The following is a 25,540-nucleotide window of genomic DNA, read 5'->3' as shown; positions in this document are numbered from 1 at the left end:
ACCCCACCCCCCAAACTTTTAATATAACCCCTAAATTTATTAAATTATACTTTGGCCTTATTTTTAACTATAAATACCCCATCCTTCTTTATTTTTTTCCTCAAAAATCAATCATTCTCTCTCAAATCTCTTGCATTCTATCTATATTATTCTCTCAATTTTCTCACAATCAAGTGATCAACTAAGTTTCAAGTATTTGGGCAAATTTTTGGAGCAACTTTCAAGCTTCAAATTAATTCGTCAAGTATTTGGAGCAATTTTTTCAAATTTCAATATTTAATCATGGTGCACTCGATCCATCTCCTAATTTTAATATATAATTTTAAAATATCACTTGTATGAAAACTTTTTAAACATGATAAAGTCAATCAACGTGCTATATGTGAAAAATGTAAGCAACGATTTGTACACAAGACTAGTGGTGGGACGGGGAGTTTAGCCAGGCACTTATTTAAGGAGCACAATTCTTTATGCTTGCGGCTATATTTTTCGTGCTAATAAAGCGAGTAGACTTCGTGAATTTGCTCAACAATGTGCTAGTGCTAACCTTCCATAGAGAAAAGTTCCAAAAGATATTTGTACTAGATGGAATTCTACTTACGAAATGCTTAAAGTTGCTTATGATTATCGGGTGCCTATACAAAAGGTATTTAATATGCATAATAGTATCCTCATTGATCAAATTGTTGATTCTAATTGGGATGAGATCAAAGAGCTTACTAAACTTTTAGAAAAATTTTATTATGCTACAAAATAATTTTCTGGTATATATTATCCTATTATTACACAAATATTATGGTATATTTGTGGAATTTCTATTGTATTTGGTAAGTGTAAAACAAATCTAACTTATGCACTAGCCATTAATGAAATGATTGCAAAATTTAAAAAGTAATTTTTTCCTATTCCACAAATTTATTTAATTTCTACTCTACTTACCCATCTTTAAAATTAAGACGTGCAAAGAGACTTGTTCGTAAAATTTATGAGAATTTAGCAATTCAAGAAAATGAACAACCATCTCTTGTAGACTGCCAACCTAACATATATTCTTATGCTAGATCAATGTTTGATAAATATAAATTTATGGAAATAACAGGTGGTGAAACTGCTCCTTCTACTTCTAAGGTTAGAGTAGAAGTTCTATGGGAAGGTATGGATGATATAACAGGTTTTGATTCCTTTATTGATGATGAACTTGATTCTTATCTTAATCAAGGATTGAAAAGTATTAAAGACGAAGAAGACAACGAACAACTTTTGGCATGGTGGAGGGAGCGTGGCAAGGCTTTTCCAACACTTACAATAATGGCATGAGATATCATGGCTATTCAAGCATCATCAGTAGCTTGGAGAGTGCTTTTAGCGTGTCAAGATTTCAAATCGGAGATCATAGACATTTATTAGTGGAGGACAACCTAAAGATTTTTGTTTTTATCGAGAGATTGGATTAATTCAGAAACAAAAAATTTTGGTTTTGAAAAATTAACTACTAGGGAAAAATAAGAATACAATGAGATATTTAGCACTGGGAACGATGACGGCATGGAACTCATGGAACTCATGGAACATCAATCAACATTGCCAATTCCAGAACAATGTCCGAGAGAAATTATAGATAAATTACAACGAAGCTATATAGGAGCTTACAAATATTAGTATGATAATTTATAATTGGCTACTAAGAGGCCTAGTTCAAACAGAACCCTTCCTAAATGGTGGCTGCGTAGATTAGGTGCTCTTCAAAAGAATTATATTTGTATGTGAAATTTGAAAGTTCTATTAATAAAATAAAAAGCTCTAAGCCTTGAATTTTTTTTATGAATTGTCTTACACTCCTACGTAGTTACTTAATAGCTTGAAATTATATTAAATAAATTACAACTCTATTATAATTGCTAAATATTTCATTACAAGTCTTTTATTTTAATATTTTATAATTCTTTACTTAGTTTCCTAATTTTCTTATAATTCATTAAGTTTTAAGTTTATTAAATAAGTAAAAAAAACTAGCCGTTGCAAACTTTAAAAACTTAGTCATTGTCAAAAAATTAGCCGTTGCCAAACTTAATGCTTAAATAATTTTTTTTTTTAAAACGGCCCACTTAAGGCCCGCGAAACTGTCCCGTCATATCCCGTTTGTTAGCGGAATGGGATGGGTGTACTGTTTCGTCCCATTTATCCCGTCTCATTTAGGCCCGTCCCGACTAAATGTCGTCCCGTCCCGTTGGACAACCTTAAATCCATGTGTAGCTGTGTGTAAAATTTTTATCATGTGCTACATGTAAATTCCTTTGCATGTATAATTTATAAATAACTCTGTTTAATCCGTCTATAAATGCTATAGTTGTATATTTATTCGAGCTTGCAGATTCAATATTCATTTATCATTGAATAATGAATGTGTAGTTGTATTACTCTGTTTGCATGTATAATGTTTGTAATGTAAATTTTTCATATTCATTACTGCTTTATTTTACATATAAAAATTGTATATATTGAAAATAAACTAATTGATAAGACATCAACAGGAAAACAATCCCCCAAAAAATAAATAAAATTATAACTAAAATTCTAGTACTAGCAACTAGGGGTGTACAAATCGAACCAAAAAATCACACCAAACCGAAAAGTCAAACCAAACCGATTAAAATACCCGACTAGGTTTGGTTTAATTTGGTTTTGTATTGAGTAAAAAAACCCGAACCAACCCGACATATAAATATATAATTTTTATATATACTTTTAAGATTTTATATTGAATTATTTTTAAAAATGTCTAGATATATTTGGGATTCTCTTGCGGGATATAAAAATTAATAGAATATGAAGTGGATTCATATTTATTGACCTTAAATACTATGTTGTATGATCACTTTCTTATCAAGTGTTACTGAATGTGTCTATCTCTTTGTTCTTCCATATTCATATCATATGTTAAGATCTATTAAATTCTTATATCTTTTTCGAATGTGATGTGATTATTAATATTTAGGTATCATATTGATTTTTATATTTAATTACTAAATTCGGTTAACCTGAAAGTGTACATCAACGAAAAATTATTGTTAGACGACTAAAAAAATAAGTATTATGTGTTACTAATAGAATTCTCCCATAAGAATATTTTAATGGATAATATGTTTGTCAATTTTTTATATTTTTACTAAATATATATATATATATTTATCAGATATTTAACAAAGTAAGATTGAAATAATATTTAAGTAACAAAAAATCCGAAAAACCCGACAAAACCGACAAAACCGAACTAATATAAACCAATATAGTTGGTTTGGTTTGGTTTTGATAAAAACCAAACCAACCCGGTCCATGTACACCCTACTAACAACGCTACTTCATCTTCAAATTTCTCTGACTGATTAATAATCATTTAACCTTCGACTAACTGACTGCATTATCTTCTTCTTTCGCCGGTCTATGATCCCACAACAATGCGATGTACCTTTTTCGGATCTTGTCAATATCATAACCAACTTTTAGAAATAGAAATCTTCACTTCAATGGGAACATAAATCTCTACTTCAATGGGAGAGATTGAGTGAAAATGAGAAAATGAAGGGAGAGAGAAACCAAATTCTTTACTTCGCTTCGTTGGGGGGAGAGACCGAAAGAAGGACCAAAAATCCAAAATAGAGAATAATAGAGGCCCTTTTTTTGTTGGGTATCATATTCGTGTATTTTCATATAGGTGTCTTATCCACTATAATCCCTAAAATAAGTGATTTCAAATCACAATCCCTAGAGTTATGGCTAACTTGTTAACTAGCTTAACTGGCTAAAAAATAAAAAAGATGTGTACGATGTCTAAAATGAATAATAAAAATAAAATAGGTTTATTTAGAGTTTATAACTGATATGGGCTGCAAGTTCAGCTAATAGTCCTAAAAAAATTTACGCTATCAAACTAAATGAACCTATAATAACAAAAAAAAAATTTATAATAACCATGATATGGTAACATAGAAAATCAAATAATAACTTGCTATAGGTGATTTAACTGTATGAATAGTATTAAAATTTTAGGGCTAATTACACTAAAAACCCTTATAATATGACTCTGCTTGGATACACCCCTTATGATATAGAATCAAGCACTTACCTCCCTTGTATTATAGAAATCTTACACTAACACCCCTATGAGGTATATCCATAATTAGTTATATTAAAATAAAATTATTAAAAGACAAAATAAAATTACAAATAACTTTTTTTACGTATTTATTTTTAAGAAATATAAAAAAGAGGGTAAATATTTTTTTCACCATATTATAGAGATCCTACACTAACCCAATGAGGTATATCCATAAATAAAGACCTAAAACACATCTGTACGAAATCAGCGCTCGTGCTTGTGTTTCACCAATGCTAATAATATTTGGAACAGCTAGCATTAATGTTTTATTTAATTAATGGCTTGTTCTACAGAGGTTAGCGGTTCTTGACTTCTTTTCCCTAGTTCTTAATTTAATTTTTTTTTTTTAAAAGGAAGCTTTATTTGAACCTTATTCGTGTTTATCGTTTTATTTCCAACTGCATGCAGTAACTTTTATCTTATCTTTTTTAATGTGTCTTGTCCTTCTTTAATAACTGTGGTTTAAGTAGTATTATTAGAAGATCCTATTATTATCAAATTAAAACAAACAAAGATTATTAGTATCGTTTGTTTTAAATTCGTTTTTTTTTATTTGTTGTTACTACTTCATTTCTCATGGTTTTTTCACTATTTTATTTTCTTTTTATTATTGTTGAGTTTATGTTTTTCTAGAGCCAAAGATCTATCAAAATAGCATCTCTATGCAAGGTAAGCTAAGATTTGTATAAACATTATTATTCTCAAACTCCACTTCTGAACTAAGCTGGGGTCAGGTTTATTGTTGTTGTTTTCTGTTAGTTGTTGTCTTTTCACATTTAACGTTGAAAAATTAGATAACCGTCCCTATGTCCATGTGGACCTTTTTGGACTGCATAGAAATTAAACTCTGACGTGGCAGCATGCAAGACTGACGTGGAAAGGGACCCACTCGAATCAGACAGAAAAATTCCACCAAGTTCCTCAAAATCCCAAATTATACTAACAAAAAAAAAAAAAAAAAACTGTCACCTTTCCCTTTCATACAATATCCGATCGAAATTAATGACATGACATGACCATTATGAATCATGCATATATGTGGTTAACTTTGGGAAATATTCTAAATAAATAAATGAAAATTTTGACCATAAATTTCCAAAATTTTTAAGAGAAAATGAACATTGTTTTTTCCTTTGTTTTTCAATTTTAAAACGTTTTTGAGTGCATGGACTCCACAACAATAAAGAAAAAACAGACGAGAATTCTAATTTCACACACATTACGTGTATTGATGTTTTATACTTCAATACCACACAAGAGTGCTCATTTGTATGGTATTTAATTTTTCACGTGCACGGATTATAAAAGGACATGATTCTTCTATGTGTTCCTTATATTACTGTTGCGAAATTATAAATGCAGAAAGTAAAGAACACAAGTTTTTTTACGTGAAAAATACCTTACTCAAAAGGTGAAAAAACCACGACCTACTACCCAGTAGGATTTTTTCCAACACTTCACTAAATCACTGAGCCAAAAACAGCGTTTACAAAACTTTTGTAAACTTAAGGATTACCTCTAACCCTTTATGGCAACCAGCCTCAGACTGTTGCGACAATTTCAAGTTAACTCTAACTTGAACAATACACTCAGAGTACCTAGTACAAATACTTCTAGAGAAAGCTGAAAGGTATAACTCAAAATCCCTACTACAATTGAACTAGAATAAAAGACAAACACTTGGAACTGGTTCTTCTATCTGGTTCATGTCGCTTCAGGTTCGCACACTTGAATCACACAGGAATTGCTTGCAAAATGCCTTGCTATTTTTCTCTCAACTCTCGTTTAACTTCAGCATTTGTGTGTACCTGTATAATGAGAACATCCTAAATATATAGAGTTAGTAGAATAGGAAATAACTAGAAGTCTAATGCTTTACTCTTCCTTGGTGGAAAAGTTCTAGTTATTTTCAACTTCTAACTCCTCCCTTATCTAGGATAGAGTTCTCTTCGAGTAAGGAGTCCCGCTCCTTATCAATTATGTAACCTTTTCGCTCAGGAGATATCAGATATAACCACTTAAGCTTATCTCCTTCACGTGCATGCCTTGTGCTCGAATCTGCCCGTGTATGTGTACACTATGTATGGATCTGGTTCATGCTTGAGTTCCTTGTCAATCTTCAAAACAAACTTACTTAGGCCAACAAATTTCTTTTTTTATGATGACAAACGCTGTGCTTTTCATAAGCATAAGACCTGTTTCAACTTAGCTCAACATCAATACAATGTTAGAACACTTTCCATTTTAAAGTCATAAATCATCAAGGACCAGGTTCATTAGGTTATAAACATCATAGTCCAAAGTAAAAAGCACAACCTATCTTCCCCCTTTTGGCATCATTAAAAAGTTGCATAATTATGTTAGATAGCGAGATTTTATTATATCTTACTCATGGCCACTAGGACTACTTCAAATGCAATCATGGATTCAATTTCTCTTTATCAATATAAGAATATTAGTCATCTAAGAAATATCAACAAACAATTAGAGAAAAAGCAGTTGATTAGCATTGATAATAGTTATCCACAAAGCATAGAAGAAAATAACAGTACTGCAACATGAGCAAAAAGAACAAAAAAATATCCCATTCGGGTCACTAATTTTCTAACTAGGCTAGGAAGAGTTTAAGGCTGGGAAGGACCAGGTTCTTGGTTTCTGGCATGGAGCAACTTCAACATATCATGAAGAATGCCTTCATTCTTCTCCTTCTCCTTTGCAAGCTCAGTCCTGAGAGCATTCCTCTCAGTTTCTTCTTTAGCCAGCCTCTTCTTCAGCCTTTTCCTTAGCCCCACTCTCCTACACCGAGGCTCTCACTTTGCTGTTCACATGCACCTTCTTGGATGAACCAGGTTCTTTGGGAGCAGTATGGATTTCATAGTCACATGCAGTCAAGGTATTAGCCCAAAAGTGATCTTTGCTTGTACTAACATCTCATTTCTTGAGGGGTACCTTGAAGAGAGAAAGCACAACACTGAGAATAAAACCATAGGATATGGCATAAGTTTTGATGCCAGTTAGAACCCTATCAAGGAGCTGAATGATAACCCCCCGGCCAATTGATCTGCCTCCCACTATCCAGGCATTCCATAAGGACCAAGTCCATGAAGGTGACAATGTGCCTTCTTTCCTGCCTGGGCAATACAACCTTGTTAATAAATTCAAACAATACTTTGTGGGTAGGCTTCATCTCACTTTTGTACACAACCTTGGGCTGAAGCTCTTCCACATTGTCAGCAAACTTCCTCGTAATGGCAAGTGATGTGGGGAGGTTTTCTAAGCTTGACCATTTTAGTTTTGTGTAATCATTGTACCCTTCAGCGGGTATTCCCAAAATCTCTCCTAATTCTTTGTCGTCAAAGCTCATAGTCACCCCCTTCACCACACTGGTGACTCTGTTATTTTTAATCTCATAATTTGTCATGAACTCCACAATCTCAATTCTGGCAAGCCTTCCTTCCATATGAAGGATCATGTCCTTCCAACCCTACAATTGTAGTTTTTCTAGCAGCATCACCATGCCTTCCTCATCCAAGTCCCTGAGGAGTCTTCCTTTCAATATGGTTCTTTTCCCAAACTTAATCATTTTGTCCTGCTCTTCATCAGTTTCCTCTCCTTCTTCACTTTCCTTTTCCTCCACTATTTGCACTTTTCTAGATTTTCTGGCAGACCTGGTTCTTTTTGCCAAGCTAGAGGGCTCTGCATCAACAGTCTTTGAAGGTGACTTCTTTTTGGAAGTCTTTATTTTCTTTGCCTTTGGAGTCATAACCTGCACATCCTCTACCTTTTCTTTATCATGAAGAACCAGGCCCATCTCCTCTATTTCAATTGCCTCAACAGGGTCACTCACTTTCTTCTTTCCCTTTGCAGCAGATTTTCTTTTACTCTCTGCTAGGCTCTTTCCGGCTTAGCCTCACTCTGCTTCTTCTGACTCCTTGTAGCTCTTCCTCTTGTAGGATGAGTCTCTACAGAGATAGAAGAGGCAGCCTTTCTCTTCTTGTTTGCCCTAGCAGTTCCAGGAATTTTAACTCCTGAACTTTTCTTCTTTTTTGGATTTTAGCTGTCAAACACTCGCTTCAGTATGCCTTCAATGGGTTCCTGCACAGATGGAATAGGTTCTTGGAACCTCTTCCTCAATTTAACCAACCCCTCAATTGCACTTGTATCGCCAGACCCACTACCACCTTCTTCTCTCCAGCTTTCTTCCTTCTCAGCAGCATCCTCACTCCACAACACCATAGCCCCAGTCTCCTCAGTCAACTCAACTGGACTAGGTGAAGATTCAACCACTCATTTTTCCCCTTTTCCCTCACATCACCTTGAGCACCCTCACTCTCCTTTTCTTTTTTCTTTTTATTTTTATAGCCAATATTTCCAGATTCAGTGATTTTAACCTCAGCAATAGTTCAAACCATAACAAATTTGTTCTCTAGATTTTCAGCAACCCCAAAAATTATTTCAGACGCAATCTTAGGACCATAAGTTACCTACTTTATTTCAGATAAAACAGTTTCTTCCCCCTCAGTTGCAGACTTAAATGATTCTTCAAATTTTTGGGGTTCTTCTGCCTGGCTTTCCCTTAACTGCTCATTTATTTTCTTGATTTGTTCTCCTCCAGCGACTACTTTACGAGCAAACATCTTGAACCTTCCTTTCTAGAGGTGGGTGTAGTTGAAGGTGTGATAGATGGTGTAGTTGATGATTCTTTAGGTGGTTATGAGGGATTTTCAGAAAGGTTTGTCATTAATGTGTGTAGATGTGTGTATAGAAGAGATGAGAGAAGATAGAGAGAATTGTTTGGTGGCTGGAAAATTAGAAGTGAGAAAATGAGTAAGGCCAAATCAATTTAAAGAGGGAGAGTTTAAATGGGTAACATTAGCTTTTTAGAAGCTCATAAGTCTAATCAAACTGGGAAGTCAGTTTGAAAAAACGTTGGAGTCTTCCCTAGAATTTAGGCAATTATGGCACGTGGGACTCCTTTTGGTGAAACTGATTCATTTGTAACGGATAAGATTTGAGGGAGAATGAGATTAAATCGGACTCTCTTTTTTATCATGATACAATTACACATATTTCAAAATATGCGGAGTAGAGAGTACATACCGTGTAATCTTAATGAACCTGATTCTTCACTGAGAATAGTCTGAATTTTTCTAAGAAAATAAAGATAATATCATTAGATATTAATGAGACATTTTAGCACATAGCACAAGAGTATACTAGTGAAAGTATGATATTAAGCAAAACCTAATCTACTTATATACAAAAATACACAAACTATCTAACCAAATATTGAGTTAGAACTGGTTCCTTTTAGGTGATCTTAATCATCCCTAATTCTAACATGTTCCTTTCAAAGTGATCTCTACTTAGAGATTTTGTGAAGATGCCAACTATTTGCTTGTCAGTAGCACAAAATTCTACAGTGATCAATCTTTTTTCATAGTTGTCCCTCAAAAAGTGATGCATAACATCTATGTGATTAGTTCTTTTATGATGAACCGGGTTATTGGTCATACTAATTGCACTAGTGTTATCACAAAAGATGGGGATACAACCTACATCAATTTCAAAGTCTATTAATTATTGTTTGATACACAACAATTGAGCACAGCATAAGGCATCAACAACATACTCAGCTTCAGTAGTAGACAAGGCCACAGAATTTTGTTTTTTGATGGCCCAAGACACAAGACATGAGCTAAGAAAGTGTGCCATACCTGAGGTGCTCTTTCTATCCATAAGAAAACCTGCATAATCAGCATATCCCATTAAGTTGAAATTACTACCTTTTGGATACCATAGGCAAAGGTCAGTGGTGTCTTTTAGGTATCTCAAGATCCTCTTGACAGCAGTCAAGTGAGACTCCTTTGGATTTGCCTGAAATCTAGCACAAAGGCCTACACTGAAAACAATATCAGGTCTACTAGCAGTGAGATATAACAAAGAGCCAATCATTCCCCTATACATCTTCTGATCAACAGATGAACCAGGTTCATCTATATCTAATTTTATGGTTGTTGCTATAGGAGTGTCAATTTCTTTGGAATCTTCCATTTTAAACCTTTTAAGCAACTCTTTCACATACTTCTATTGATGGATCATAGTTCCATTTGAATTTTGTTTAATTTTTAAGCCTAAAAAAATTTAAGCTCACCCATCATACTCATTTCAAATTCACTCCCCATTAGTTTAGCAAATTCTTTACTTAACCAATCAGTAGTTACTCCAAAGATTATATCATCAATATATATCTGAACTACTAAGAGATCTTTATCTTTTTCTTACAAGAACAAAGTATTGTCAATTTTACCTTTCTTTTAGCCACGCTCAAGCAAGAATTTTGACAATCTTTCATACCATGCTCTTGGAGCCTACTTGAGCCCATAAAGTGCCTTGTCAAACTTGTACACATGATCAGGAGATTCCTTGCTTTCAAATCCCTGAGATTGCTTGACAAACACTTCTTCCTTTAGATAGCCATTGAGGAAGGCACTCTTGACACCCATCTGATGGAGAGTGAATTCTATGTAAGAAGCAAAGGCTATAAGGAGTCTAATTGCTTCCAATCTTGCAACTAGAGCAAAAGTCTCATCATTATCTATGCCTTCCTCTTGACTATATCCTTGAACCATCAATTTTGCATTGTTCCTTGTAACTGTTCCATCTTCAACAAGTTTGTTTATGAAGACCCATTTTGTTCCAATTATTGATCTGTCCTTGGGTCTTGGTACCAAATGCCAAACTTGGCTTCTCTCAAATTGGTTAAGTTCATCTTTCATTGTATTCACCCAGCATGTATCCTGCAAAGCCTCAACAACATTTTTAGGTTCAATAAGAGATAAAAAAAGCATCAAAAGCACAAAGATTCTTTAAAGAAGATCTGGTTTTAATTCCAGAGGTTGGATCAGTGATTATGTTCTCAATGGGATGAGAACTTTGATACTTGTAAGGTTTCACAACCAACTGGCTTCCCCTAGATGTTCCTTCAATGTTATGTTACTGAGGAACTGGTTCATGGACAGGTTCCCTCGAGGTTTGAGGATCAGTTTCACTTGGTTCATTTCCCCCTGCCAGGTTGCCATGGGTGGAAGGACCTGTTCCATCACACGTTCCTTCCTCTGGTGCAGCTTCAGTCTAGGCTGTGGTTTCATTTGTGTTTCTTACCAGCCCAATTGCTTCAGCATCCTGTTCCTGCCTCTCAGAAAGAATGTTAGTTTCATCAAAAATCACATGTACACTTTCTTCTACATACATAGTTCTTTTTTTATAAATCTTATAAGCTTTACTATGTGAAGAATATCCCAAGAATACTCCCTTATCACTTCTGGGATCAAACTTACCTAGGGAGTCTTTACCATTATTGTGCACAAAGCACTTGCATCCAAATGCCCTAAGATGGGATATATTTGGCTTTCTCCATTTAAGTAACTCATAGGGAGTCTTCTCGACATGAGGTCTAGTCATGCACATATTTATGATGTAGCAAGCAGTGTTCACTGGTTCTGCCCAGAAGCTATGGGGCGGTTAACTAGAAAGAAGCATAGTCCTAGCCATTTCTTCCAATGTCCTATTCTTTCTTTCAACTACTCCATTTTGTTGTGGAGTCCTAGGAGTATAGAAGTTATGATTTATGCCATGATCATCACAAAATTCAGCAAATTTGGCATTCTCAAATTTAGTAACATAATCATACCTAATTGATTCAAGTTGATTACCTAGTTGTTTATGAGTTTTTCTAATAAAAGAAGTAAACATGTCAAATGCTTCATCTTTATATGTTAAAAATAATGTCTAAGTAAATCTAGAGTAATCATCAACAATCACCATAACATATCTCTTACCACCTCTGCTCAATGTTCTCATTGGTCCACAAAGATCCATATGGACCAGTTCTATTGTCCTGGTAGTGCTTACCATTTTCTTGCTTTTGAAAGAGGATCTTACTTGTTTTCACCTTGCACAAGTCTCACAAACTTTATCTTCCTTGAACTTAATGTTAGGCAGCCCTATCACCAAGTCCTTGGAGATTAGTTTGTTGAGTTGGCTTAGACTGGCATGTCCAAGTCTCTTATGCCAATGAAGGGATCATTATCCAAAAGACTTAAGCAAGTGAGTTCATATATGTTGTTCACTCCTTTTCCCTACAAAAATATCTTGTTAGTGATAAGATTAACCACAAAGCATTTTGTAGAGGTGAAGGCTACCAAGTTACCTCTACCACACAATTGTGATATACTTATTAGACTATACTTTAGTATATCTATCAAGTAGACATTCTCAATAGAGTGAGAATCAGTCTTACCTACCTTTCCAACCCCAATGATCTCATCTTTCTTTCCATTTTCAAATGAGACATTACCTCATTTAAGGTCCTCAAGTGAAATGAACTGGTTCTTGCTTCATGTCATGTGCTTTGAGCAACCACTATCCATGTATCATATTTGGCTGCTCCCCTTCATTTGGACCTACAAAAAGAAATCAGGGGTTAGTCTTAGGAATCCAAACTAGTTTGGGTCTCTTTCTATAGGCAAAAGGATAAATCACATTCCTTTTAGCCCAACTTGGCAGCCTATTTTTCTCTAGAATAAATTGTTTGTTCTTTTGATCTGCCTTCTCTTTTGCAGTGCATTCACTCTTATAGTGACCATATTACCACAGTGTGTACAAATCTTGTTCTCAGGGAGTGTGAGGTACTTACTTTTGGGATCCCACTTAGGTGAAGAGTTCCCAACGCCATGTCCTCTTTTATTGCTACTATGATGTTCTTGTAGCCATGAAAGTGCATCAGAGGACCTGTTCCATTTAAAAATTTTGTCTAGCTCATGCTTGGCCTTATTTAGATCCTCCTTTAAGACTCTTACCTGTTCATCCCTCTTATACAACTCATCTTTCATTTTTCCTACATTTTCTTCTAAAGTGAGTTGTGTATGATCAACTGTCTTTTTGCCCGTTCCTAATTTCAATTTTAAATTTTCAGATCTAAGTTTTAGGACAGTTTTGTCAAGTGCATGAACCTGGTTCTTCAACATAGTATTTTCACTTTCAGTTTCACAAGCCCTAAGTTCTAGGTTTTTGCACTTAGCTTTCAAAATCACACATTCTTTTGACAGTTGTTCCTTTTCATTATTCACATCCTCAAATTCATCAATTAGCTCTAGTAGTAACTCAGATAACCTTTCTTTAGATAAAAATTTAATCTTGTCTTTGAGATAAAAAATACTTACTTCAGTTTCTTCATCAGATTCTCCAATGGCCATAAGTGGTCGTTCATCATCATCTGAGCTTTCATCTAAGCTTTCTCCCTAAGCAGCGACCATAGCCTTGGTTGATCCTTTGTTGTTGCTTTTCTTGGGTTGAACTTGTTCCTTCTTCCTGTTCCTTCATTCATCTCTTTCCTTCTTCCATTCAATTTCCCACAAAGGACAATTTTTGATGTGATGATCAGTCTTTTCATACTTGTAACAACCATTATTGGTTTGATTCTCAGGAGATTTTGCCTTGCTGTAGCTTCCACTTCTTGAAGAACCCTTTCCTCTCCTTGGGTACTTCTTGAAGTCTTTAATGATTATAGCCATTTTATCATCTTCCAGATCAGAACCTTCAGTGATTCTGAGTGCCAAGCTCCTTTCCTTCTTAGGTAGATCCATTTTTATGGTTTGTCTCCTAAGTTCATAGGTAGTGAGATTTCCAATCAATTCATCTAGTGAGAGAGTGGCAATGTTCTTTGACTCCTAGATGGTAGTGATCTTGCTTTCCCAAGTGATTGGCAAGACCCTAGTAAGTATCTTCTCAACTCTTTCTTCTTCAGGGATAATCCTTCCAAGAGATTTTAGTTCATTTGTTAAGGTTGTGAACCTTATGTACATCTCCTGAATGGTTTATCCATCTTTCATAATAAAGTTCTCATACGGTGAGTACAATAGAGTTCCTCTTGATCTGTTCACCTGAGTTGTTCCTTCATGAGCCACTTATAGTGTGTCCCAAATTTGCTTAGCAGTGGAACAGTCTTGGATTCTGCTGTACTCATCTGGACCAAGTCCACAAATAAACCATTTCTTGGTTTTGGCATTCTTTTCTCATTTCTTCAGATCATCAGCATTGCAATCAGCTCTTGCCTTTGGCACATCTACTCCTTCAGTATTTTTCTTTAAAGTAGCGAGGGGACCGTCAGTGACAATGTCACATAACTCATAGTCTTCTCCTTGTATGTGATCTCTCATCTTGTTCTTCCATCAAGAGTAGTACTGGCCATTAAAGAGTGGTGCCCTAGCAGTGGATTGCCCTTTCCAATTTCCAGGTGATGCACTCATCTTGATCTTCTCCTAAGGTGTTAGCCTCTTCAAGGATAACCTGCTTTGATACCAATTGATGTTTTATACTTCAATACCACACAAGAGGGGGGGGGAGGGGATGATTTGTATGATGTCTAATTTTTTGCGTACACAGATTATAAAAGGACTTTGTTCTTCTATGTGCTCCTTATACTACTGTTGCAGAATTATAAATACAGAAAGTAAAGAACACAAGTATTTTTACGTGGAAAATACATGGCTCAAAAGATGAAAAAACTACGACCTACTACCCAGTAGAATTTTTTCCAATACTTCACTAAATCACTGAACCAAAAATAGCATTTACAAAACTCTTGTAAACCTAAGGATTACTTCTAACCCGCAACCAGCCTCAGACTGTTGCGACAATTTCAAGTTAACTCTAACTTGAACAATATACTCAGAGTACATAGTACAAATATTTCTAGAGAAAGCTGAAAGGTACAACTCAAAAGCCCTACTACAATTGAACTAGAATAAAAGACAGACACTTAGAACTAGTTATTTTATCTAGTTCATATAGCTTCAAGTTCGCACACTTAAATCACACATGAATTGCTTGTAACATGCCTTGCTATTTTTCTCTCAACTCTCATTTAACTTCAACGTTTATGCGTATCTGTAAAATGAGAACATCCTGAAATATATAGAGTTAGTAGAATAAGAAATAACTAGAAGTATAGTGCTATACTCTTCCTTGGTGGAAGAGTTCTAGTTATCTTCAACTTAACTCCTCCCTTATCTAGGATAAAGTTCTCTTCGAGTAAGGAGTCTTGCTCCTTATCAATTATGCAATATTTTCGCTCAAGAGATATCAGATATAACCACTTAAGTTTATCTTCTTTACGTGCATGCCTTGTGCTCGAATCTGCATGTGTCTGTGTACATTGTGTATGAACCTGGTTCATACTTGAGTTCCTTTGTCAATCATCAAAACAAACTTACTTAGGCCAACATGTATGAAACATGCAAGTTCTTGAATAATAAACAAAATTTTACATTTTTTTGTCTTTGATTCTTAACCAATAAGCATTCATTTTATAAAGTAATTGTAAAAACAAAAAAGCATGGCCTTAATAATCTTTTCGAAGTTTTTGATTCCTCTTTTGGTAATTTCCTTTTCATTTAAATATTAAACACGTAGATTTTTTTGGGTTCTGAAAAATTCTGCATTATTTTTCAGATTTAGGGTAGAAGCCAATAGCCAAGTCATAATTTCTTTTATAAAAATATTTCATAGTCAGAGCTGAGTCAGAACCATTTGAAGGTCAGTCTCATCATGATTCACGAGTAATTGGCACATACCCTTCTCTCTTTCCTAATTTAAACTATTTAATGCACTATCTTCCATATATTATGGCTCTAAATTTAGGTTATTCCCCACCCTTCTTCGTTATTAATTTATTTCTTTGAATAAATATTGAGATATGTGGTGTAACCAGCAATATAATCACTCTGAAACATTTAACTTTTTGTTTGAATATTACACATGGGCATGTAATTTGTTATTCCTTCACACAATATTCGTTGGGATAAGATAATTTTCCAAAAGAGAGATTAGTTTTTTACTATAGCACTTGTTAATTGAGATTAAAATAAAAAGGGATTTAGATCGAATTAAATTTACATTATTTCTAGCGAGTTCATTAGTTAGAAAGTCATTGAACTATTGGAAATAAGTGAACAAAATCACTTTTCTTTCTTTTGTATCGAAAAAGTCATTTATCTTTTGTTATTTCACTCAAAAGGTTATTTTTTTTTTTTTTTTTTGTATCAGTAAAGTTACTTATCTTTTATTATTTCACTCAAAAGGTCATTAAAATGTCCCACCACTTTTTAGTAACATGCTACCTATTTTTAAGGCAAAAAAAGAAATTATTAAGCTCCAACTCTTTTAAACAAAAAACCTCCAATCCGACTCTTAATGAGAATATATTATGTTAGATCATTTAACTTAGATCACTTTAAGTGTTAGTAAACAAGCTCTTACGAAAAAATAATTAGGTCACCAGACCAACACGTGGCGCGTTTCTTAAAAGTTTAATTATTATATTTTATCAATTATTCATATTTCTTGTAAAAGATGCTTCAGAAGTCCAAAACCATCACACATGGTGCTTCCAAACTCTCCGTATTTAAGCATTTATCATTTTCGGACAGATAAAGATATTTATTTAGCATATAAAGGGATTTTAGGGGTCAGGTATTGGTTCGGAAAGGAGGTTTCTGGTTAAACTGAATTGGTTTTAATATTTTTTATTTTTGGCTTACAAATCAGGTGCCACGTCATTAATCACTTCCGGTTTGAGTGACCTTTTGAGTGAAACAACGAAAAGATAAGTAATTTTTCGTATACTAGTATCTATGAACGTGTATTGCATGTTAATAATGATACATGATGATTTAAACATTTATTTAGATGAAGGAACAAAAGAATTAATGAGAGAAATTTTTATGTGTAATAGTACAACAATCCTCTAAATGTCGAAAAATATTATTACATTAACATAATACATGAATTTAAAATAAAAGGACATCATCAAAACTTACACAAATGATCAATTTTGTCATGTTAGTTAGATAATTATATGTTATAGTTTAAAAGTATTTAATGTGATGGTATCTTAGCGAACACTTCTTTGTGGACAATATTTTTTTGTGTATGTTTCCTCCTAATGCTTTGGTTGTTCTGCCTTAACCAAAACTCTTCTTGTCGATCTTAATATCCCTCTTGAAAGTGCAACATACAGTTGTTCTTGCAAGAAAACGTATTGCGGTAAATATAATTTAATATTTAGGATGTTTGTCCTTATGCTTTATTTGTTATATTTTGCAAAACATAAACATACTAAAAATTATTTTCACACAAATTTAAAAGGATATTCCTTAGTTTCGGAAGACGAAAATGGAATTCAAGGATAAGAATATACTTAGAAGCATATTGACCAGTATCATAATTTTTGTATGTATGACGTTATTGTCAAAACTTCTATATATCATATGTGTGCTATTACATAAGCTATTCGGCGTATCTAAATTTTTCAGTAGCTTGACGGACATATGTTTTTTTCAAAATTAATATATATACAATGGAATGTCAATTTTAACTTAGTCTATTATATATACGGTGGCACTAACATACGTAAGAAATAATAAACTTAACAACAAACATGTATGGTAGAAGGCCATTGGGTATTAAAGTATTTAAGTATTCTTCTTGGTAGTAATTATTGGTATCATTTTCTACTGGGTCAAAAACTGAAAAATATTTTATTTTTATTATAAAATTTTGCAATCAACCTTTTACTTAGTTGATCAACATATTCATTTCTGCTAGATAAGATATCTTTTTAATTCTATCATGCGATTTGCACAAATTACGTTTTAATATACTGATAGAAATATTTCTCTTATTAAATGCACTACTATTACTATTGGGATTGATAACCAAGTGTTGAGAAAAAACCAAATCATCTTTATTGGATGCTCTTCTTCGTTTTCGACACGAAGCAAGAAGACACTGAATACTGGATCTGTTCTTACTTTATATTTCTTGTCAGTTGAATCATTTTCACTTGAGGCCACAAGTATAACTTTGCAAGCTAGCTTTTACAATCTCTTTTGTCGATTTTGGAACTACTGGTTGTACTTGACAGAAATCACCTCTCAAACCAATAAGTTTTCATAAAACGGTTCATTAATAAGAACTCCGGATAATTATTTCGATCGTTTGACACTTTACCATAAGTGCTTCATCCCATATTATAAATTTTGCTTTCCTTATAAATTTAGCAGCATTGCTCTGCTTTGATATATTTGCGATGGTTATTTAAGTTATTTGAAGAGGTATATCAAATATAAAGTGGGTGGCTTCACAATAAAATCGTTGTTGATATACCACTTGCTATTATTGCTAACAGTGCCATGCCTCTTGATATGATATTTGCAAGTAATGCATGACATAGAAATATTATTTCGATTCCATCGGAGGTATCTACAAAGAATAATCTCGTTATACCAGAGTCGACTCTTTATAATATAGTCTTGAAAGCTTGTTCTTGATTAGGATTTAGTTTTGATTGTGCTTCCTCAATCACTTGTATATCATTTTGATTCTTAATTACATACTAACCTTTTTTACTTTGTGTTCTAACGCTCTTTTTATGGAATAAATTTATGTATACTCCATTTTTTTTATTTAACTTGAATAAGAATTTTACTCATATGATGAATTTAAAAAATAACTGAATTGGATTCTCTTGATAAATAATTAATTAAAAGATTTAATTATTTGGTTTAAACATAAAAATAATTTATTCTATGTTGATTCAGATCTTAATATTAGTTCATCTCTTGTTTTGAATATTTAATCTTAATTATAATTTTATCCACTATAAATTTTATTTTCAAAGAGTAAAAGATTGATATGACATTTCACTTTTAGATCTTTATGTTTGTAGAATCATTAATGGTATTGACTCTTACCAACCATTTTTTTGCTCTTTCTCATATATTTATATTCTTAAATATTTTCTTAGTTGCATGTTTAATAATTGGATATTTTTTAATATTACACAAAAAAATTGATAAAAAAATATTTTTGAGTAGAAAAATAGTTCAAATAAAATATAAAAATATATTATCGTGGGGTTATTTTTTTCTCAATTTTAACTCTTTATGTTGTCCATTTAAATTATTATTTTTTGTATTGGACATTATGGAGTGGTAATGTATTGCCAATACGGAGGATTCTTATGAAATTGACTTTATTAAATCTTCCTACATATTTTTAACAAGAATTTAATAGATAAAATTTTATTAATTTTAAAATCTTAAATATTAAAAATTAACACAGACGGTATTGTAATCCAAAAATAGGTTATTGCAGTTATGTCATTTCCCTATGAGTTCTTCCGCTTAATATTTTTGGGCTATTTTGGTATATTAATATTGTATTTATGCTTTTATAATAAAATAGGCTCTCTTTTTTCTAAATGGATTTGGACAATATAATACATTCTCAAATTAAATTAGTAATAGGACATTATAATACGTTTTCGAATTAAATTAGTAATAGAAATTTTTAAGAAGTATATCCTAAAAGTAATAGGATTAAATGACTAAAGATATTTACTTATTCAATTTTATATGAATTAGACCGTCCGAAAGTAATTAAACTAATTGGATTCCTAAAGGTAATCATGTAGGATTCCTAACGTATAGTATTATGTCCTAAAACCAATAGGATTATAAAACTAATATCTAGAATTCCGGTTATGTCCTTTTATTATGAGTTATTATGCTTAATATTATAAGGTTATTTTTATAAACCGACATTGAATTCATGCTTTTATAATATTATATATAGATAGATAGATATAGATATAGATAAAAGAAATAAAAGCGACTTTTTCAGTGAAATATCAAAAGATGTAAATAAATTTTCTGATACAAAAGAAAGAAAAATAAATTTATTCACCTATTTCCAATAGTTAAGTGACCTTCTAGGTAATAAACTCTATTTCTAGCCAAGAAGATCAAATATTTTCTTTTTTTTTTCTTTTCGTACGTGAGTAGATAAATATAAGTTTATTCAATTTTAATCGAACTAAAATACCTTAATAAAAGATCATCAAATTAAACGTTACAAAATTAAAATATAAGCTTTACTAAAATTTGTCTGACGATAAGTTAAGTATACGTGTGCAACAGTCCGTGGCTTTGAAAATGTCGGTTGTAGGACGGCTATACAAAAATAAAGATTTTAATCTGTTTGGACAATGTTAATCGATGTGTAAGCGACAAAGATATTCATTTCTCAAAAAAAAAAAAAAAAAAAAAGAGAGAGAGAGAGAGAGAGAGAGACATAATCCGATGCTGGTCTTAGGAAATGAATTTACAATGGTGGTCGGTTTAGTCCTAACAAATAAAATAGCTTACGAGGATGAAGTAGTTGTTTAACGATTATATATTTAAATAAATAAAATCTAATCAACATGTATTAGGTAAGACTGCAATTACAATTATGGAGATGATGTGGAATTGAAGCTACACTTCTCTCTCTCTCATATTTTTGGTGGTCACACTCTAGTTTAATGGTAGCTTTAACTTTAGTAGGATAATCGTGTACGTACTACGTGGTTTAACTCGTGTGAATGTTTGTGTCTCTGTCAATTTCACTACTTCGAATCATTTCAATTGAAGCAAAAACTTAACAAACAACTACATAATGACTATATAGTCGGCAAAGTATATATGATAGTAAATTAAGAATTGTGGAATGAACATTTTGTTAAATGTTTTTAAAGTTTTAGTTAATTTAAACCAGTAGATATTGTTTTATGTAGGTACGTGGATCTTCTATTGCAAATCCACCCCATTAAATAGGAGTAGCAGCCGGTAAGAAGAAGATGAGGGAGAGATGTTGAAATTGGATGCTATAAATCTACCCTTCTAAATGGTTTAGTAGTGACGTACACATGAAACCGATATTCAAACACACAATGGAAATGCGTCTTTTTCTAACAATCTGTGGCTACTTTCTTTCGGCCGAGATAGAAGCATGATTTTCAACAAGAAGATTTAAAAAATATAAAAAATAAATATATAAAGAACTTAAGGGGATTCAACATTTAATATATATACATAAAAAAAAATTAATCTTACACGGTATAATGTTCGACTTACAAGGTTTGGCTGAACTAACTCCCACATGGCTTCATTAGGTAGAAGAAAAATGAATTCTAGACACATCCGTAAGTATGCACACGTGTTTCTTAATCTCATTTTCAATCCTAAAATATTAAAAAGAAGAATTTGAAAGAAAAAAAAAGTTAGGTATTTAGTTTGTTTTATAGTGAAAGGTTCTTGCCATTCTGTCGTCACAATGCATCCAAATCTGAAATCACCACGTACACTAACGAAAACTAACATGATTAATATTACAAGAAATTATTTAACTTTTTGTGGATGTGACAGAGACAACCCTACAGTAAAACGTGTAAAATATTATATTTTCACAGTGTTAGTAGAAAATCTAAAACTTAAATTTCTAAGTTTTGCTTGACTGCTTGTAATTTCAAGTTTACAAAGAAGGTACCTACTAATCCAATTATACAACTACCAATTTGTGGATGTGATGGAAAACCATAGTCCCATCTTCTAGTTCTAGGGAACATGCAAGTATTTTCACCGAATGGCCTTTTTAAGGCTTAGTGTTTAACTTTTGTACCTGTTTATAGAAGTAGCCACTATAGGTACCTGCCAGAATTTCTCCTCTTTTTTCTCCTCCTCCCTATTCTTCTCCTTCTTCCTCTTTATCATTCTTCTTCTAACAATAAATTATGAGCACACAACTTATAAAATTGTTAAAAATTGAGATATGTTATAAAAATATTGAAGACCTATTACTTTATTTGTGTTTAGAATCAGATGGTAATATTCCGTTGAGCCTATATCCATAATTAATTTGATTTGGTTAGGTTGAAAAGAATTGAAGAACACAATTGTTGAGATTGGAAAAAATCTTTTTGAAGAAAAAAAACAGATCTATTTATTTTTCAAGGTTGAATAGAATTTAACTATTAAAAATTATCGATATTTGAAGTCATTTGAACCAATTTACAAAATTACGACACAATTTATATTAAAATCCTTGTGATCCGCTAGGACCGTGGAAGACAAGTCTTTATCCCTCCATCCGAACTTTTGGCGATCCATCAAGATTTGCCACAGTTCTAAATCACAAGCTTCAAATTTTGACCCGCAAGTTATTTTTGCCAAGCTTATTTAAATGGGATTAAAACTAAAATAGTGTAACACGGAAATAGCCTATTCGCGCAAACTCGTATACAAAATCTAATATTAAAATGTTAAGTAAGACCAATGCCAGTATTATTATGATTTATCAAAAGAAATCCGCGTGCCGAGTGGTCTCTTATTATCCGAAGGTCAAAACATCAATTATTGTGTGTACGCACTGGCACTGTGTGTGTGTTAAACTGATTAATGGTACAAAAAGAACACGTAACAAATAGGAAGTTATACAATTTGCACAACAATTGAATGATATTATTGCAAACTTAAAATTTACAAGTCTAAACAAATAGTGTCAAGAAGACAATTCAAATGATGCCACAAGAAACCATTAAGGTATCTTTGCTGATCTCTTGTGAACTAAATAAATGAAACCAAATAATTCACATGCTGCAGCTTAACTGTTTCTGTCTAACCTGTATTTCCTAGACAAAAACTATGATTTCATCTATATGATTCTGTATATACTAAACTCTATATATAGTTATATATTTACATTTTAGCTGAACTTATATATTTGTAATCTTGTCACATAACAGAGCAACCGTTAGAATTTTCATCACTGAACATTTGAGGCGCTGTTAAGTATGGTGGGGGCACATAGCCAGTATGATCATAATCTTGGCCTGTAACCATTTGATGATTGTGCATTGCCAAGCCATAATCAGCTTGATCCATGTAATTGTGATTGTAAATTGGCATTGCATAGTACGTATTTGGAGTAGTGTAACCATAGTATTCCATTTTGTTGATCACCTCTGTCTTTTGCTCTATACTTGCCACTTTTAATTCACCATCTTTCTTTGGTGTAACAACATCTATGTTCCTCTTCAATTTATCTTTCAAGTAAGATGATGTTAGCTCCTTTACGTCCATTGTTCCCTTCACTGTCACCAAATCTTTTTCTAGAGATACACTCACTTCTTCCACTCCTGTATAAGGGTAAACGGAAAAGCAATCAACTACAACAAAAACAATATATATGTCTAAAGAATAGGATTTGAACACGAATTTTTACACTATCGCACCACCTAAATATAATTATAAATAATTTTTCCTAATAAATGAAATTTATAACATGACAGGTTAATAATTTGATAGCGTAATTTTTTACATACAATCAGTATATACTCCTATAAATTAAATCAAATTACAAAGGAAAAAGTCTTACCATCGATTTTCTTTATAATTCGCTTTGCTTTTTGTGCATTCCTGTCACATTGCAGCCGAATCTTCAGTACCACAGTGTTAAATTGAGGCTAAACAATAACCAAAGAGAAAATAGCAGAAAGTTAGGAAAAAATCTAATAATCCAACCACAAATTTATTTATTTTATTGATAAAAAACTAAACAGTAATTACTGTAACTCCTGGCTTACTTAAATTATGATAAACACTATAAAGTGTACGTTAGAAGGGGAAAAAAAAGTAAATTACCTCCTTGGGCTTTTTATCTTCCCCTTTCTTCTCCTCGGCCTTTTTCTCAACTTTGTCATCGGATTTTTTATCTCCGTCGTCGTCGCCGCCGCCACTGTCCTTTTTGGGTTGAGCCGAAATGAGCTCCACCTTCTTCTTTGTCTTGTTTTCAACCATCTCCCGGAGCCATAAGGGATCCACATTCCCTTTTACCGTCAATTTCCCACTGATGTAATCCGCCTTTACGTCTTCCACAGCTTCAATTAAAAATAAATAAAAATTAGCCCAAACCTTCATATAATTTGCTTGTATCAGATTAAGGATCTGTTTGTCCGTTGAAAAGATTTTTTTTTCATTCAAAAATATGTTTGTCCATGAAATTTTGTAAGTTTTTGGAAAAAATTCGAAAATGAATTATTCAAAAACCAAAAAAATCATTTTGACTACGTTTTCAAATTTTAATTTTTTTTTTCTACTCACAAAAATATAAATGTATTTTCAAACATAATTTCAAATTTCAAATATCATTTTTCAACTTAACTCCAAATATTATTATTTTTTCATAAATTATAATTTTTATGTCCAAATGCCTACTAAATAATGTATTATTATGTAGATAATGATGTTTATTTAAATTAACTAGTTAAATAGTCTGCGCGAAGCGAATCAAAATAAAAGACAACATTTTCGTAACACTAAAACAATGTAAGACATACGTATGAAAAAATTAGAATAGAAAAGAAAATCCAAATAAAAATATCACATATATAATTTTTTGTACTTTTATAAATTAGGCCTTTGAATCCCGTTAAATGTTGGTCTTAAATAATATTATATTAATTATTGTAGATAATAATATACAACAACATACTCAGTATTATCCCACACCGTGGGGTCTGGAGAGGGTAGTGTGTACGCAGATCTTATCATGTTGTTGTTGTTGTTGTAATAATATATATTAGTAATTGTATTTAGATGCAAATATTGGTCATACGTGATATTAATTATTACAAAGAAAAATATTTATCAGACCTAGGTAAGTCGATTACCTTCAAATCGGCGAATTGAACGTTTGGCTTTCTTGGCACAACCTTCACAATGCAAATCGAGTTTTAACAGGATGGTAGCGAGCCCATCGTCTAATTTTCCGCCGGCGTCACCGCCACTGCCGATGGTCTTCTCTCCAGCGTCACCGCCACCACCGGCGGTCATCTCTCCGGCTTCATTCTTCTTTTCTACTCCTTTGGCTTTGGTTACTTCTTTTTTAAGGAATTGGAGAATTCGTAGAGGCTGAATTAAGGGAATACTAGAGTTCGTAAATTTGGTCATTGAAAGGAATTAATAGTAGAATGGTATGAAGAGAGAAAAGAGAGGCAAAGTGGACAATATATAGACAATGAGTTAGTTCAGTTTCCTAATTAGTGTACTTATTTCACTATTTCAGGACAAGTATTTTAATAGGAAACCACCACCTCCCACACACTATAGGAGTAGGACTCTTTTTTCAGTTTTTCTTAGGGGAGAAAGTGGGACGCGTATGCATTAGGTCCCTTTCGGATTGTTATTACATAGGTATTAATTAATTTAACTACAATTAAGTTTAAAAATTATGTGTCAATGCATGTCATAAATTTATTAATTTAATACATACACCACATAAATGAATTTCATAAGTATGTTAATTTGGTACACACCCTGAACAAATTCAGTGACAAACAAAATAATTATATTACACCTAACTAAATAATTAATTTTAAGAATCAACAAAATAAAGTAAAAATACATATCACTTAACCATGGTTAGGTGTAAAAATATATATAT

At 32.6% G+C, this 25,540-nt stretch overlaps 1 protein-coding gene across 1 annotated transcript; it reads right to left on the bottom strand.

Annotated features, from left to right (window-relative positions):
- Positions 1–22,535: 22,535 nt before the first annotated feature.
- Positions 22,536–25,143, bottom strand: LOC104097597 (heavy metal-associated isoprenylated plant protein 3-like). The gene is made up of 4 exons (XM_009604180.4): positions 24,768–25,143; positions 23,740–23,975; positions 23,474–23,561; positions 22,536–23,234 (listed from the first exon to the last, which is right to left on the bottom strand). Exons 1-4 carry the CDS (start codon positions 25,045–25,047, stop codon positions 22,831–22,833), a joined length of 1,008 nt encoding a protein of 335 aa, XP_009602475.1. The 5' UTR covers positions 25,048–25,143; the 3' UTR covers positions 22,536–22,830.
- Between the last annotated feature and the right edge of the window lie 397 nt (positions 25,144–25,540).

The sequence above is a fragment of the Nicotiana tomentosiformis genome, chromosome 2 (genome assembly GCF_000390325.3).
Source record: "Nicotiana tomentosiformis chromosome 2, ASM39032v3, whole genome shotgun sequence".
In the NCBI taxonomy this organism is placed as follows: domain Eukaryota; kingdom Viridiplantae; phylum Streptophyta; class Magnoliopsida; order Solanales; family Solanaceae; genus Nicotiana; species Nicotiana tomentosiformis.
This window is presented reverse-complemented; position numbering and strand designations above follow the sequence as displayed.